The sequence below is a fragment of the Aptenodytes patagonicus genome, chromosome 20, assembly GCF_965638725.1.
Source record: "Aptenodytes patagonicus chromosome 20, bAptPat1.pri.cur, whole genome shotgun sequence".
Classification (NCBI taxonomy): Eukaryota; Metazoa; Chordata; class Aves; order Sphenisciformes; family Spheniscidae; genus Aptenodytes; species Aptenodytes patagonicus.
In genome coordinates this window covers 1,149,225-1,163,330 of record NC_134968.1, presented here as the reverse complement: position 1 = coordinate 1,163,330, position 14,106 = coordinate 1,149,225, and the positions used below count along the sequence as shown (strand labels likewise).

Genomic DNA, 14,106 nt, shown 5'->3' with positions numbered 1-14,106 from the left:
TAGGGAAGTCTAATAGTTTTGCTTATGTAAATGTCACTTGTAACTTGTGTCACCTCTTTTCTTCTTTTTTGTGTCCTTCCAGTTTTATACCTCCTGAAACAATGAGGCTTTTGCAGTCTTGATCTATGTCAGTAACACTGCCACTTTGGGCTGGTGCATATGTAAGAAAAAGCAAAATCAGAAATTCCAACGACCAGAACAAGTAATGGAAAAGAATTTATTGGCTGCAGTGAGGTATATGATGAGAGACATAAGACCAGGAGAAAAGTTGAGATTATTCACTTTAAATTATAGTTAATTTGCAGAGCAATAAATGAATCACAGATGGAGATTCATGCCCCAGTGAGATGTGCATAATACATATATTACCAGCTAGCCAGTCATTTTCATTGAATAGCTTTTCTTCAGCGTTTTGATGACTAAAAGCTCTTTAAGCTAACAATATCAGCTATACCTAGCTCTGTATGGCACTTTTCATTATTAGGCTGCAAATCATTTTAGGAGAGGGTTCACTATAGCATCCCTATTTTACACACAGGTAGACCAACATACAACACGTAGTTGCACAGAAGGGTTGTCAGAGCTTAGCCCGCTAGGAAAGCAGAACTTTCTACTTCATGCTTGCTGGTGGATCTCGTTGATGGTGGAGGATACCACCTGCCCATTCACACTGTCATGGACAATTGCTTTGATCTTTCGATTGGTCAGCCCAGCATGTTCTGAACGAAAAAGAAAGGTTAATTAGACAAGAAGCAATGCTGAGACAAGATGATGCAGGAAAAGCTTCATTTACAGTGATTTACCAGCTACCTCCTCAACTGATTTATCTTTGCATGTTTCCCTTTAAGTCAATACTTATTATTGCTCTTTGTGAAATGTACTGCCAGAAAGTCACCCTGAGTCTTGTCCAGGTCAGGGCAAATAAATAATACAGCTACATCCCAGCCAATGCAAATCTAACTTCAGAGCAGATTAACCTAAACGTCTGTAGGTCATGCTCATGCCAGAATATGAGTTTCCAGACATGCAGATTTTCTGTTTGCTCTCAAGCCCTAACACTGTTTTAGTCACCAAATGGAGTCTCTATGGTTACTCATATACCATGAAAGCTTTAGTCTTGAGTCTGAGCTTTGGACAACGAGTTTGCGTAACAGAGGTCAGTCTGAAGATAGTCCACGAGTGGGCAGACACAGCAGAATGTGCTCTGAAGTGCAGCCCTTCACAAGACCAGTCAATCACTGAAATTATTCTCAAATATGGCCTGCATGAGAATTAACTGCCGTGCAAACCTTTCATAGTTCATTCATGTAAGGGTAAAATTATTCTGAGTAAAATTTGATTGGAAATGACAATAATTAAGAGTCACTATAGAGAACAAAATAAGGGACTTTTACCTTTAGCTTTTGATTCAGATTTTCTTGCTATCCTGTAAAGATAATAAAAGAGAGGAAAAATAATGATTATACTAATTTCCAGAAGTTATTCCTCCCTTTCTTCGTAGTGATTCTAAGGAGACCTCATACCACTATGAAAAGAGATAAAATTTAAAAAAAAAAAAGGATTGATGCTTTTATACCACAAGAACTTTTCCTCTTTGGTAGACTTAGGAACAGATACTCTCACCTGAAACTGTTCCTGTGTACATTCATTATTGCTTCTACTGTGGACCCTTGCACTGTTTCTCATACGTTCTGAGTTGCTCAAGTTGATCCCATTTTGGCCTCTGACAAATAACCCTGTATTTGGTGCCATACCATCCTGCCTCCCTGAGATTTTCAGTTATAAACGCTGCTAATCTTCCTTTTTCTGATTTTGTATGACAGACATACTCTGTATATAAGGTGAGAGAATAAAGAATAGAGAGGCCCAAAGATTTCTGAATGCAGAGATTTCAGACAAGGCAGGGATGGGGAAACCAAACAGCCCATCAGCAGAGGGGCACACTGTGCAGATCTTGTGTGCTGGTATTTGTAACTGCAGATGGCTGACCCAAAAAGATCTAAACTTGCCTCCAGGCTTCTTTTTGATCTAGAACTTGTTTTGAAGATTGTAAATGACAGTGAATTTTACTGAAATTGGCATTTTTTTCCTATGCTGAGATAGGCATGCTGTGGGAATGTAGATTTTTTTTTTTTTTTTTAAATAAAAAGTTATATTAATTTAGGTGATCCAAATTACATGGATGCAAGTTTCTCTGTATACTAAGTGGCTCAAGTTTTTTATTATGATCCATCACATTAAAATACCAGCCCTTGATGTAGTATGGAACACACAAGCTTTGGTTAAGCATAAAAAAATCAAACAAACAAATAAATAACCCGAATATGAGAACTCTCTTCTCATCTATTCCAGTCAGGGCGGCTTTGCCTTACCCATCAACATTCCCTTCCAGCAGCAGGCGGTAAGTGGAAATTTCCTTCTCCAGGCGGGTTTTGATCCCAAGAAGAACCTTGTATTGGTTATTTTGCTGCTTAATGTCATGACGAACCTGGCTTAGCTCTTCCTCACATTTGGAGATGATCTGCTGCATGTTTTGAAGCGCAGCAGCATAGTAATTCCGAGTGTCAGACAAGGTGTCTTCCAGCATGTGTTTCTGACAGAGCAGATAATACCAATACTATGATTATTATTTATGTGGTAGATACAATGCAGAAATGCCAGCAAATTTGGTCTCTAGCAAGAAGATTGCAAAATTAAGACTATGGTAATTTAAACACTTATGGATTTTCATCACTATTCATGTGAAGACAGGAGAATCATGAAGCCATGTCGTGTGTGCATAATGAGTAATGAGAGGCAAAACCTGAGTAATTTATCCCTGCCATATTCTTTCTGTTCCAAAGCTGTGCTCCTGTAACTGTTGACTCTTTTGTCAGTTTCTGCACTTACTGTCCAGAATTGCTTCAAAGTCGCCAAATCATGGGTATGTGAGCTTTAACCTGTAATATTTTTGAATGTTTTTTTGAATATATTTTGTAAGATTTTTGAATATTTTTTTAACCTGTATTATTTTTAAGATTCCCCACCAACATTTTTCACAGTTCAAATATTTCATCCATTATAACAGGGGTTGTAAATATGAAATTTGTATTACTATCTGTCTTCTTGGACATTTTTTCTTTTTAGATCATGGAGTCAGCTATCCCATCTCTTCTTTTTCTTCTCCCCATATTTTATTCTAAGGAGAGACATACATTTTTCACTTCTTGGTGATAGTTGCTGAATCTATTTTGCATATTCTGGCAAAGTCAAGCATGGTCCAAATTTCAATTTCACTGATACTTTAATAACTACAATAAAGTTATGCTAGGCTATGGATTTAAATGAAGAATTGGTCCACGACAATTTCTGAGAATATAGGAAGTAACAGTGACCAGCCGGAGATGTCTACAACAGATACCTTACTCATCTGTGCCTGCAGCTCGATGTCCAGGGACTGTAAAGTACGTGTTAGATCCTTGATCTCGTTCTCATTGCGCTGTATCTGTTCTGGATTGGGGGTTGCTGCCAGAGACATAGCTGCACTCTATGGAGCAAAAGCAAGAGAAAAGCTTACTGATTCTGGCCATTCACGTACAGCAACAGGGATCTTCGAAATGAGCAGAAAATAGCTGTTACCTGTTCTTTGTACCAACTGTCAAGGCTTTGACGATTCTTTTCAATTATGGCTTCATAGTCTTCTCTTATTTCTGCTAGAATCTTGGCTAAGTCTTCAGGAGGTGCTGCATTTACTTTTACATTGACTTTGAAGTCTTGCGATGAGCGATTTGCTTCCATATCCTATTCATATATTAGCAGAGGAAACAAGCAAACTTGTTTATGAAAGTGGAAATTTTTCACTCCTGTCTTGTTTTCTTCAGTTCCATACTCTCACAATACCCAGAATATTTTTTTCATTATGGTAGGTTAATTGTTATATATATTCAGTTAACACTATCTGGAAATTTTATATATGGATAATACCATGACGTGACTTAAACCAGTGACTTATATCTGCTTCTGTGGCAGAACTGTGCTAGAGAACTCAGTAAAAAACATGTGAGAAGATCTTTTCATATAATGTTTCTGGAAGATACATACTTAATGAAGAAGCACTGACATTTTTTATTTATTTATCTATTAGGAACCCAAAAACTTTGATGAAAATCTAACAGTAATGTCATCTTTCTTACCCTGTATGTTAATATTTATGGAACTATAACTAAGTTTACAGGAGAGTAATGTAAAAGTTCTATGTATTTGTTAAAGGAATAATTGGATTAAAGCATATAATTACTGTGTAAACAACATAATTACAGGACAAGTCAAGCAGGTATGGTAACATTCCTTTTGGTGTAGCACAATCTTATGTGCTAGGTACCATTTTCAAAAGCGCCCAGGCAAAGTAGCATTTCAGGGCATGACATCATGGCCTCCAAAATGCAGATCAACTGGACATACTGATGTCTCTGTTGGTTGCCCTGCTTCCAAGAACTGTTTTATTATAGCTGGTCAGTAGTATCCTTGGCTATAAGGGGATCAGCCAAAGATAGCTTCACCTACTGCTGTGTAACCCTTGTGTTTCTATTCTCCTTTTTAATAATCCACAGATACTGAGTAGGACGTTTGGTTCTGCATTAGGTAATAACTGAAAACAACATCAGATCAAGCAAAATGAAAACAGCATGTTGTCAAGCAGTGGTATTATTTATATGGGAATAACAGAGCCCACTGTGGTACAGCTCTGTAAGAATTCAGAGCAGCATGTTTTTTTGACAATTATTAAGTATTACCTAATTTTTGTGCTTAGGATTTTGCAAGAATAAGTAATTTTACTTGACTTCACCAACCATTCTTTTTAATTTTGATCCCTCAAGAATTCAAGGTCTGTTTAGTTCAGGTCAGCCTGCTCTAGGTGACCCTGCTTGAGCAGCGGGGGTGGACAAGGTGGCCTCGAGAGGTCTCTTCCAACCTCAGCCACTCCGTGCTTCTGTGATTCTGTGAAATGATATATCCAGAGTTGAGGGGAAAGTCTGTGATCAGTAAAACCCAACAGCAACCAGTAACATTTCCTGTTTGCTTGAAATCTCTCTGTATTTATATCTAAGTATTTCTGAGAACAAGTCTATCATCGAATATGTAAGTTATTATTAGCTATGTATGACAGATGGGTAGGTGACTAGAAAAGAGTGGGAGAAAATACAGCAATTTGTTATCCTTTCTGAAATCCCGATTTAATTGGTAAAGTAGTACACAAACTGTGCCTCGTCTGACTGTCATTGGCTTCTTTAGAAACATGATTACGTTCTGAATCATCAATCCCATTTATAGATTGTGGATCTTACTCAAAGTTAATTACATGGTAGTGAAGATTTGAGTGATAGGATTTTACCAAGTGGAACTTTTTCTACCTCCTCATGGTCTTTCCTCCTAAGGATGTGCTCTTCTCTCAAGCCTTCAATTTCCATTTCCAGATCTGTTGTAACAATGGTCAGGCCGTCGAGCTCCTTACGCAGGTTCTCAACATCAAGCTGCACTCCCTGCCTGCGAGACTTCTCTGCTTCATACCTTTATGAGGAAAAAGAAGATAAAGCATGCTTGTTGAGAACAGACCGCTTCTAGCCTCTTGTATAAGTAGTATCAAAGAGAAGTAGACTTGCTTAAGTCCTCTATGTAGGGAACTAGAGAGAACAAAAAAACAAGGAGACAAATTCTGTTCCTAAAATATGTTCTTTGAATATTCTTGTATAGTCTTAAAAATAAGATGGGTTTCATTATCGTTTTTCTTTCTTCCTCACAACTCCTCCTATATGGTATGAAACAATTGCTCTTTCTTTCATTTTCCTTTTTGCATTTTAACATTCACCAGGTTGTGAAAGCTTTGGGAATATGATTCTCAAAAATTTGCCAATAAAGATGTGAAAACAGTATCAACAATCAATGCTTTCTGTAGTTTTTCCAAAATGATAACTTTTCAGTCCTTCAGAAAACAGGAAAAACTTCATAGAAGCCAGTTATTAACATGCCTCTCTAACCCCTTGCAGTTTGCCATCTGTAGTGAGACAAAGTCAGAAAGACGCTGCCATATGTTCCCTTGGGCATATGAAGCACTTTTGCTCCTCAGAATCTCTCCCTTTACTTCATTTTTTATGGGCTCTATTGATGTTTCTACATTCAATCCATCAGACTCATTCTATGATTCCAGTCTCTCAAACTAGTTCCACTGTTTCCTTTTTATGACACTGTTGAATGATAAAGAAAGAAAGGCAAGGCCGGATAAGGCCTACAGTGTTCAGAGTCTTTAGGTTTGTTACAATATTACCAAAAGCTGAGAGATTTTTTTAACAGCTGATCATCATCTGTTGAAAATAAGACAAATCTTCATGATTCCTAAGAAGTCTAACTTACAGAAATGTAAATTCCTTTCCTTTGAAAGCTCTGCCTGGAAGTTTTCTGTCCAAACATTTTGGCTTCTTAGCTGGTCTGAGAACTACTTTTCAGCAATGCACTGAAAAATCAAACTGTGTACTGGTAGCCGAGGAAACACTGGCCCATTTACTGTGGCAAAACTTACAAGAATCCAAAGCAGAAGATACTGAAGGACGGGTATTTCCTGCGGAGCTGGACAGAAGAGGTGATTAGTACAGGAAATAGATTTGGGCTGGACTGGGGAAGCATAGTGCAGAGAAGGGTTAATTCGTATTCCCAGATGACAGTTTTAAATGCCTTTTGTCACAAGTATCAAGTGTCTGCTGTAAAACCTGCTCTTCAGGACCTGAACTAAGTATCATAAACAGGGTGACTCAAGATTGTTCAGCTATCATTTGTGGTTTTTACATCCTTTTTGGGTTTTTTTTCTGTTCTACATTGGTTTTATTTATCCAGTGTCACCAGAAAACCTCAGTAAAATAAGTTTCATATTGGATTATCAGGAAAAAGCAATATTTCGCTTAATCCCCTTTCAAACTTAATCAGGAAACCAAAGAAGAGCTTACTTGAGCCTGAAGTCTTCAGATGCCATGTTAGCGTTATCAATTTGTAAAAGGATACTGGCATTGGTGATCTTGCCATCTTCAATCTGGAAAACAGAGAATCCAACAGGAGACTCAGTGTTGCCATATGGTGATGGTGAATAACCTGTGCTGTTTTAGACTCCCTGCTACTTGTAGGAAGCATCTAAATAGTAGAAGTCCCATGTTAAGGAGAGTACATGAATAAAAGAAGCTTAGTTTCCTAATTCACTTAGATGTTTCTGCAATTTTTGTCCATAATCTTAGTTTTCTCTTTGTCTTACTTTTCTGGATACGAAGCAGGAGGAGTCGTCGTATTCCTGGCCAGGTAGAGGATATGAATATTACACAAACTTCATGGTATATTACAGAATAACAATCACTGTCTTCCTCTTTTTTTGTGAACTGGTTTTGATTCTGTTTAGCATTGCTGGAAAAGCAGCCTTGGTCATCTTTAGGGCAAATTTCAGTAAGAACCATTAAACTGTGTCTGAGTACAAGCAAAATGCTGGAATTAATCATATGCTAAAAAGTAAGCATGTGCATAAACACCTTGCTGAATCAGTGTTGTGATGCAGAGGCATAATGATGCCTCGTTGCCTCAGTAGCAGCAACTCATGAGCAGGACCACTCAAGTCCACCACGTGCTTCAGTCTGGAGTCACAGGGATTGTCATTTTGAGAATAACGCTGGCATCTAGTTGCCATGGTCCATTTGATTATTCACCTATGACTACTGAATCGTCCAGCAGCATGGAGGCATTCATGTTTCTGATTTTGCTTTGGGATTTCTCAAACATTCATGTTTCTGATTTTGCTTTGGGATGTTGAAAATTGCCCTAAAAGGTGCAGGAGAAAGTGCACCGCATCATTCGTTTAGTGTACTCGGTATGCACTGAGAAGACTTGTAAGTCCCTGTTAACATGAAATGGCGTTGAACTATAGATCTGAATATGAAAAGCTCAGTATTCCATTTAAAATCTTTGAAATAATTCTAGCAGGAACTCATACATAATTAGCAGGAACTAAAAACTGTGGGACGTTATGTCTTTTTCTAACAAAGAGGAAAGAGAAGCATGGTTGCAGTTCCAACAGCTGCCTTCACTCAACACTTAGATAGCAAAACAAGGTGCATTATGGCTGTACAGAAATCATTAGCCATTTACAGAGCTCTCAGCACCTTGAAGTAAAACTTCCCACACCTAAATGAATCACAAAGAAACAAGGAAATGACAAAATTATCCTGAAGTGTCAAAAGTTTACCTCTCATGGTAAAAAAGAAGGTGCCTGTGGAATGTTTTAACTAATCTGTTAACAGACTGTACGTTCTTGAGCAATTAGCAGCACACCCTGGATACTGCCCTGGGACATGATCAAGGCCAGCTGAAGAAGTATAACAATACCCTAAATGTGTTGCTGCCTGGAATTTGTTGTCAGAGAAGAGGCAATTCTTGAATCCATCCTTAGAGAACGGTAAATTTTACTATGGGAGGTAATAAGGCAATGAGAAAACAACATAGGAGTTCTTCAACTTTGTGCCACTTCATAATCATGCAACACAGCAATACATTTATATAAATGCTTTATGACTTTCTGTGTAATCTGAAAGAATAAAGAATACAACAAAGGAGTTACAGTGTTTTGCCAACTGCTGTACGATATTGATTGCTATGCCAGTTAGCAGTGCATTTCAAATGTGGACATTTATCTGTTTATAATTACACAGATTTCTTCACTACATCCATCATAAATATGGGTGCATCACTAATATAAATCCACAAACTTACAGATAACTTAAGAACTCACACATCATTATATACAAAATATACCTAAATTCCTTCTCAAACCAGATTTTTTTCAAGAAGGCTTCCTGCACTGACTTCTTCCTCAGCATGTCTTGTGTCCTTTTCCCAACTGCCCTGCTCCTGTCCCCTTGAATGCTCTGTAAATCAGTTTGCTTATTTAGCTGTACAAGATTGTCCTGGTTTTGGCTGGGATAGAGTTAATTTTCTTCTTAGTAGCTGGTACGGTGCTGTGTTTTGGATTTAGGATGAGAATAATGTTGATAACACACAGATGTTTCAGTTGTTGCTGAGCAGTGCTTACACTAGTCAAGGACTTTCTGCTTCCCATGCCCTGCCAGCGAGAAGCTGGGAGGGGGCACAGCCAGGACAGCTGACCCAAACTGGCCAAAGGGATATTCCATACCATGGGACATCATGCTCAGTATATAAATTGGGGGGAGTCGGCTGGGGGGTGGTGACCGCTGCTCAGGAACTGGCTGGGCATCAGTCCTCAGGTGGTGAGCAATTGCATTGTGCATCACTTATTTTGTATATTCTTTTATCATTATTATTATTTTCCCTTCCTTTTCTGTCCTATTAAACTGTCTTTATCTCAACCCCTGAATTTTACTTTTTTTTTTCCCGATTCTCTCCCCCATCCCACTGAGGGGGGGGAGTGAGCAAACAGCTGTGTGGTGTTTAGCTGCCTGCTGGGTTAAACCACAACAAAGATGTTTGAATGAGACATTTACCTCAAGAATTGGTGCTATTTTACTTTGTATCTGGGTTAGAATGGAGTCAGGCTGGAGCAAGGCAACTTGCTGCTCCATCTGGCATGTTCATCCAGAATTCAGGCATCCAGGGAAAAGTGTGGTCCAAAATGCAGGACCCAAATGATTATATGTCTCCAAGTTTAAACAGCCAGTACATCACAGACTTTCTGGGTTATTGGATATAGGATCCTAAATTTTGTCTAAATTTCATTTTAGGTGCTAAATTAGTTTCATCTTTTTAATTTATTGTTAATTAATTTAATTATGGTTAATAATTAGATGCTATATTTTCACTCATTTTACTGGCAGTTGTGGTGCTAATTGCAATAATTTATAGAGAAAGTAAAAATTCAGGGTTAAATCACTGAATTGTCATCTCTAAATAATCCTTTAATAGCCCTTCCTCCCCAGTATGAGCACCACATTCAGTACATACTGGCTGAGACAGCCATTAGTCTAACAGGTGCCTGTCGCCAGTGATAGTTACTTCAGTGGTGAGTGTTAAAAATAAGTGTTTTGGGTACAAGCTATTCAAAAGTGAGGGCTTTACCCCAATCAGCATGATGGTTTTAGTCTTATTGTCTTCCTAAATCTTTCTGATTTATTAATTCCAAATCAATGTGAACACATTTATATTCTTGATGAACAAGTTTTTATCTCTGTATCAGTTAAAAAAAAAGTGCTCAAGTGGTAGGTCTGGAGATGGATGACCTTTCTTTATCCTTAAAACAGAAATAGGTGATGACAATTCTGTCTCTCCTTATACATTGTCTGTGGTCGGAGTGCCTCATCTTCTGCCTGGAGGCAATGCATTTAACAGCAAGCAGGGAGTTTGATTAAGTCCCCGGTCTCAATCAGCAAAGATGCGGGATAATACCATTTCCAAGCCCTTTCGAAAAAAATTTCTCAGGGTCTTGAGAATGCCAGGTAACCATATTATAAAAAGTGGAGGGAAATACAGCATCACATTTGGAATAGCTTTGGTTTTTGCCCCATATGGCTACGTAAAGTTAATTACACAGATTAGTCACACAGATGGTTACAGTGCTAAGTATGTTCATTATGAATACAGATTAATATTATGCTTAAATCTGAAGACACGTGAGTTTGGGAGATTGGAAGAGTTACTGTTGGATGTTAATATTAACTACTGGCAGGAACCAGAAATTCTCCTTTTAATTACAGTGAAAACATCCACAAGGAATTTGTCATTGCTATTTTCTTAATTACAGTGAAGTATTTTTCCATCTGATTACATAAGCTCATTGGACCCCAAACTCCTGTAGTTTCATTGTCTGCTAGCACAGGAATCAAAGAAATGAAATGCAACAGTATGTCTAAAGACAGCATGCATGAAGGAAGGCAGACTCTTCAGTTTGCCTGCTTTGTAATTTTCTTGAATACATGTGCAGTCAAAAAGACCAAATTCTGCCAGACATAGTTACTCAAACCACAGTTTCATGTACAGAAACAAACACTTGGCAGCAGACAAATCTCTTTATACTACCAGTCTTTGCAGAATCCCCCTTGTCTCCTTCCAGCCTTTCTTTCTTGTACCCCATTCTCCTCCTTGTGAACACAAAGAATGTTTATGCCCAGGTCCTGTAACCACTTTCATTGGTATTTCTAACATTTAAAAGGTTTTATTTAACTTTCTTTAAAGGAAAGCCATCAGCATAAATGAGTACCCAGATTCCTTAAAAGAGCATAGAATGACACGGTCACTTATAGCTCTGACTTACCTGTCTTTGCATGTCAGTGACGTTTTGCTCGTATTGGTTGAAGTCATGCCTCTTTCCGTGAGACTTTGTCTTGTGCCACTCTAGGATGCAGCTTTCCAGCTGAGCGTTAGCTGCTTCTAAGGAACGGACCTTGTCCAGATAGGCAGCCAAACGGTCATTCAGGTTTTGCATAGTCTGTTTCTCATTCCCACCCAGGAAGATGCTTTCCCCATGGTGCTCGCCGAAGCCTCCCCAAGGTGCCCCTCCTCCAGCAGCCAGCCAGAGGGGTCTGGCAGAGGAGAAAGAGGTATGTATGCTGCTGGCACCACCATCTGCACTTGAAGGTCTGTAAGAAATTCCTTGCTGGGCCAAACCACACCCTGAACTACCCCTGAGGGACCCAGAAAAAATTGGAAAAGGGCCTTGGCTGGTACTCATGTTTAGCTCTGTTGTGAATCTAACCCAATGTTTGACTGACTAGCACTGAGCAGCTGCTTAGCCTTCCCTAAGCAGCTTTATGCCTTTTCCTGTGGGAGTTTCCCTTCGACGAATGACTACAGCAACAAGATTGTGTCATCATGAAACGTGCTTCCTCTTGGTCAATTCTGAAGCATTTATGAGCCTGCACACACTGTTGTTGTTATTTGGAATCACGCCCAGGTATTGGATTGCTTTCCTTTTGGTTGTTTTGTTTGTTTTTTTTTCTTTTTCTTTTCATATTATAATAGTGAGGTGTGGCTAAAATCAGTAGGTGTGGAACAGGATCAGCTCTCCCTCAGACTTTTTTCTAACCCTGTAGTTAGTATGTTATGCTTTCCTGCTTATGAGGGGAAGAGTATTGTCCATTACAGAATAAATGGAGAGCTGGGGCAGGGTGGGTCTCTCAAGATACTTTCTTTCTGTTGTAATTCTCAGGCTTTAGAATTACAGCAGTCCGTGAATCCTGAAACACAGCATGTCCTAACGAGCTGTCATTAACGTACCAAACAGCTTCAGCCTGTATGAGACATGAGGCTTTAATGAAGTTATCCAACCTCTGCCATTGGACTAAAGCTCCAGTCCAAAGTGAGTAAGGCCCAGCTATTCCCTTCAGCTGCCCATTTCCAGTTGAAACACATGAGAATTAGGTACTTAACAATCTTTTCTAGTGATTTTTTCATGATTCGAGGTGCACTCATATTTCAATAGTCTTGTTGAAATAGTAACGCAGGAATTTCTTGCTGTTACTAGTATTAATACTATTAGGATATTTATATGTTTAGCTATAGAAAATATTTAGAATATGAGTTTGTAACAACACTCGAAAAATTCAAGTGATTATGTAAAGCTACCAGCCCTAAAAATTGACCTGGCAATCATGCAAAAACAGTCTTTCTCAAAAGTTTCAGTAACCTTCTGTCGAACTTCTTTCATCAGATATAGAATGGGCAAGTCTGGCTTCTGCAAAGATTTTCTTACTCATCATGCTGATAAGTAGTTGGTAAATTGTGAAGTGTTCCCATGGCAACAGCTGGGGTTACTGGCTTTACCTTGTCTTTCAGAGTAGTTCTAGGCGGCAACTGAGGGATGGGATAGAGGAAGAAGATTTGGGAAGAAGCGGAAAGCTGAGTGGGCATGGGCTCCCTCAGAAGTGGTGCAGCTATTTTTCCTTATAGCGGTTGAAGGCTCAGCTCTTTAACAAGATCTTACTTAGCACTGTTACTCGTTCTGAATGGTGGGGTCGGAGAGACTGTACAAACCAGACTTACACTATCTTGGAAGAACCCTGAAGGAATCTTTTTTCTCTGTTTGTTTCATTTGAAATTTTTCAGCAGTAAAGAATTGCTGCACGCCGTCCTTTCCTGGGATGCCCCCTAGGCCTCATTTTCTGAATAGGGCAGGTTTTGAGCTCCTCCTTGTGGCTCTGTGTCAGCACTACTCAGCACCTGGTGATTTTCTTTTTACCAGTTACGTTTCCATTGAGTACATATTCCCTCTTATTCCTCATACGCGTCATTGTATAGAAATGCTAACATTTTTAATTGTTTGGGGAAATTAATCATCGAAGATACGGTTTTCCAATAAGTACAAGGTATGGCTATCACAAAATATTCTGATAACAGCTACTATTAATAACTACAGTTTGGTATCAGCCCTGCTGCTTGAGAGTGAGAAGAGCTTGAAGCACCAGACAAAAAATGAAGGCCTAACTTGAAACAAAAAACAAATTACGATAGAACCAATGATATCCTGCTGGTCAGTTCATCTCACCGGAGATTAATTTCAGACTGAATTTTCTAGCCTGGCAGTTCAGCAAGGTAATGTTCTATGAAATAGAACATTGAAATATAGATACATACATATGTACATAATATTATGGGAAATAAAATGAATCCTTTGTTTCATGTGAAATTACAGTGAGATTCACAACTGGGCTGGCAGTGAGGCCGACAGTTTGTGAGACAGAATAGCCTCTGTCTTACTCCCTGATAGTTCCACAGAATATCATGCCATCATGAAAAACAGAATTGTATTTTTTCTGGCGAGTAATACAAAACAAAGGTGATCTGGCACATAGGAAGTGTTTCCTCTGAAGCTCAGCCTTTTCAAACTGGAAAAGATGCCACACAGTTTTCATCAACACATGTTGAGGATCCATGGAAAAGACCAAAAAGCTTACTTCAAAACCACACACGGCTCTCCTTTGTCAGGCTGGCACTATGGGACTTGTTTTTAGTCAACTATTTAATCCACAGAGTATAGAATGAAAGCAATGATCAGAGTAAGAAAATAAAACATTGTCAGCAGATGGCACCATTAGATGGTGACTTCTCTTTGTTCCATACAAACTGCTCTCTGTA

The 14,106-nt window shown here is 38.8% G+C and overlaps 1 protein-coding gene across 1 annotated transcript; it reads right to left on the bottom strand.

Annotated features, from left to right (window-relative positions):
• Positions 1–203: 203 nt before the first annotated feature.
• Positions 204–11,737, bottom strand: KRT23 (keratin 23). Its single transcript, XM_076356805.1, has 8 exons — positions 11,288–11,737; positions 6,975–7,057; positions 5,391–5,547; positions 3,619–3,780; positions 3,401–3,526; positions 2,373–2,593; positions 1,395–1,426; positions 204–719 (listed from the first exon to the last, which is right to left on the bottom strand). The coding sequence occupies exons 1-8, from the start codon at positions 11,702–11,704 to the stop codon at positions 616–618; spliced, it is 1,302 nt and encodes a 433-aa protein (XP_076212920.1). The 5' UTR covers positions 11,705–11,737; the 3' UTR covers positions 204–615.
• Between the last annotated feature and the right edge of the window lie 2,369 nt (positions 11,738–14,106).

Bases quoted from the DNA above. Each gene is read 5' to 3' on its own strand.
- KRT23 (XM_076356805.1), bottom strand. From the start codon at position 11,704: ATGAGTACCAGCCAAGGCCCTTTTCCAATTTTTTCTGGGTCCCTCAGG. The intron at 3,527-3,618 runs GTAACAGCTATT...TTTGCTCCATAG, and splicing joins ACAGTTGGTACAAAGAACAG to AGTGCAGCTATGTCTCTGGC. The intron at 2,594-3,400 runs GTATCTGTTGTA...CTGCTCTGTCAG, and splicing joins TGCAGGCACAGATGAGTAAG to AAACACATGCTGGAAGACAC.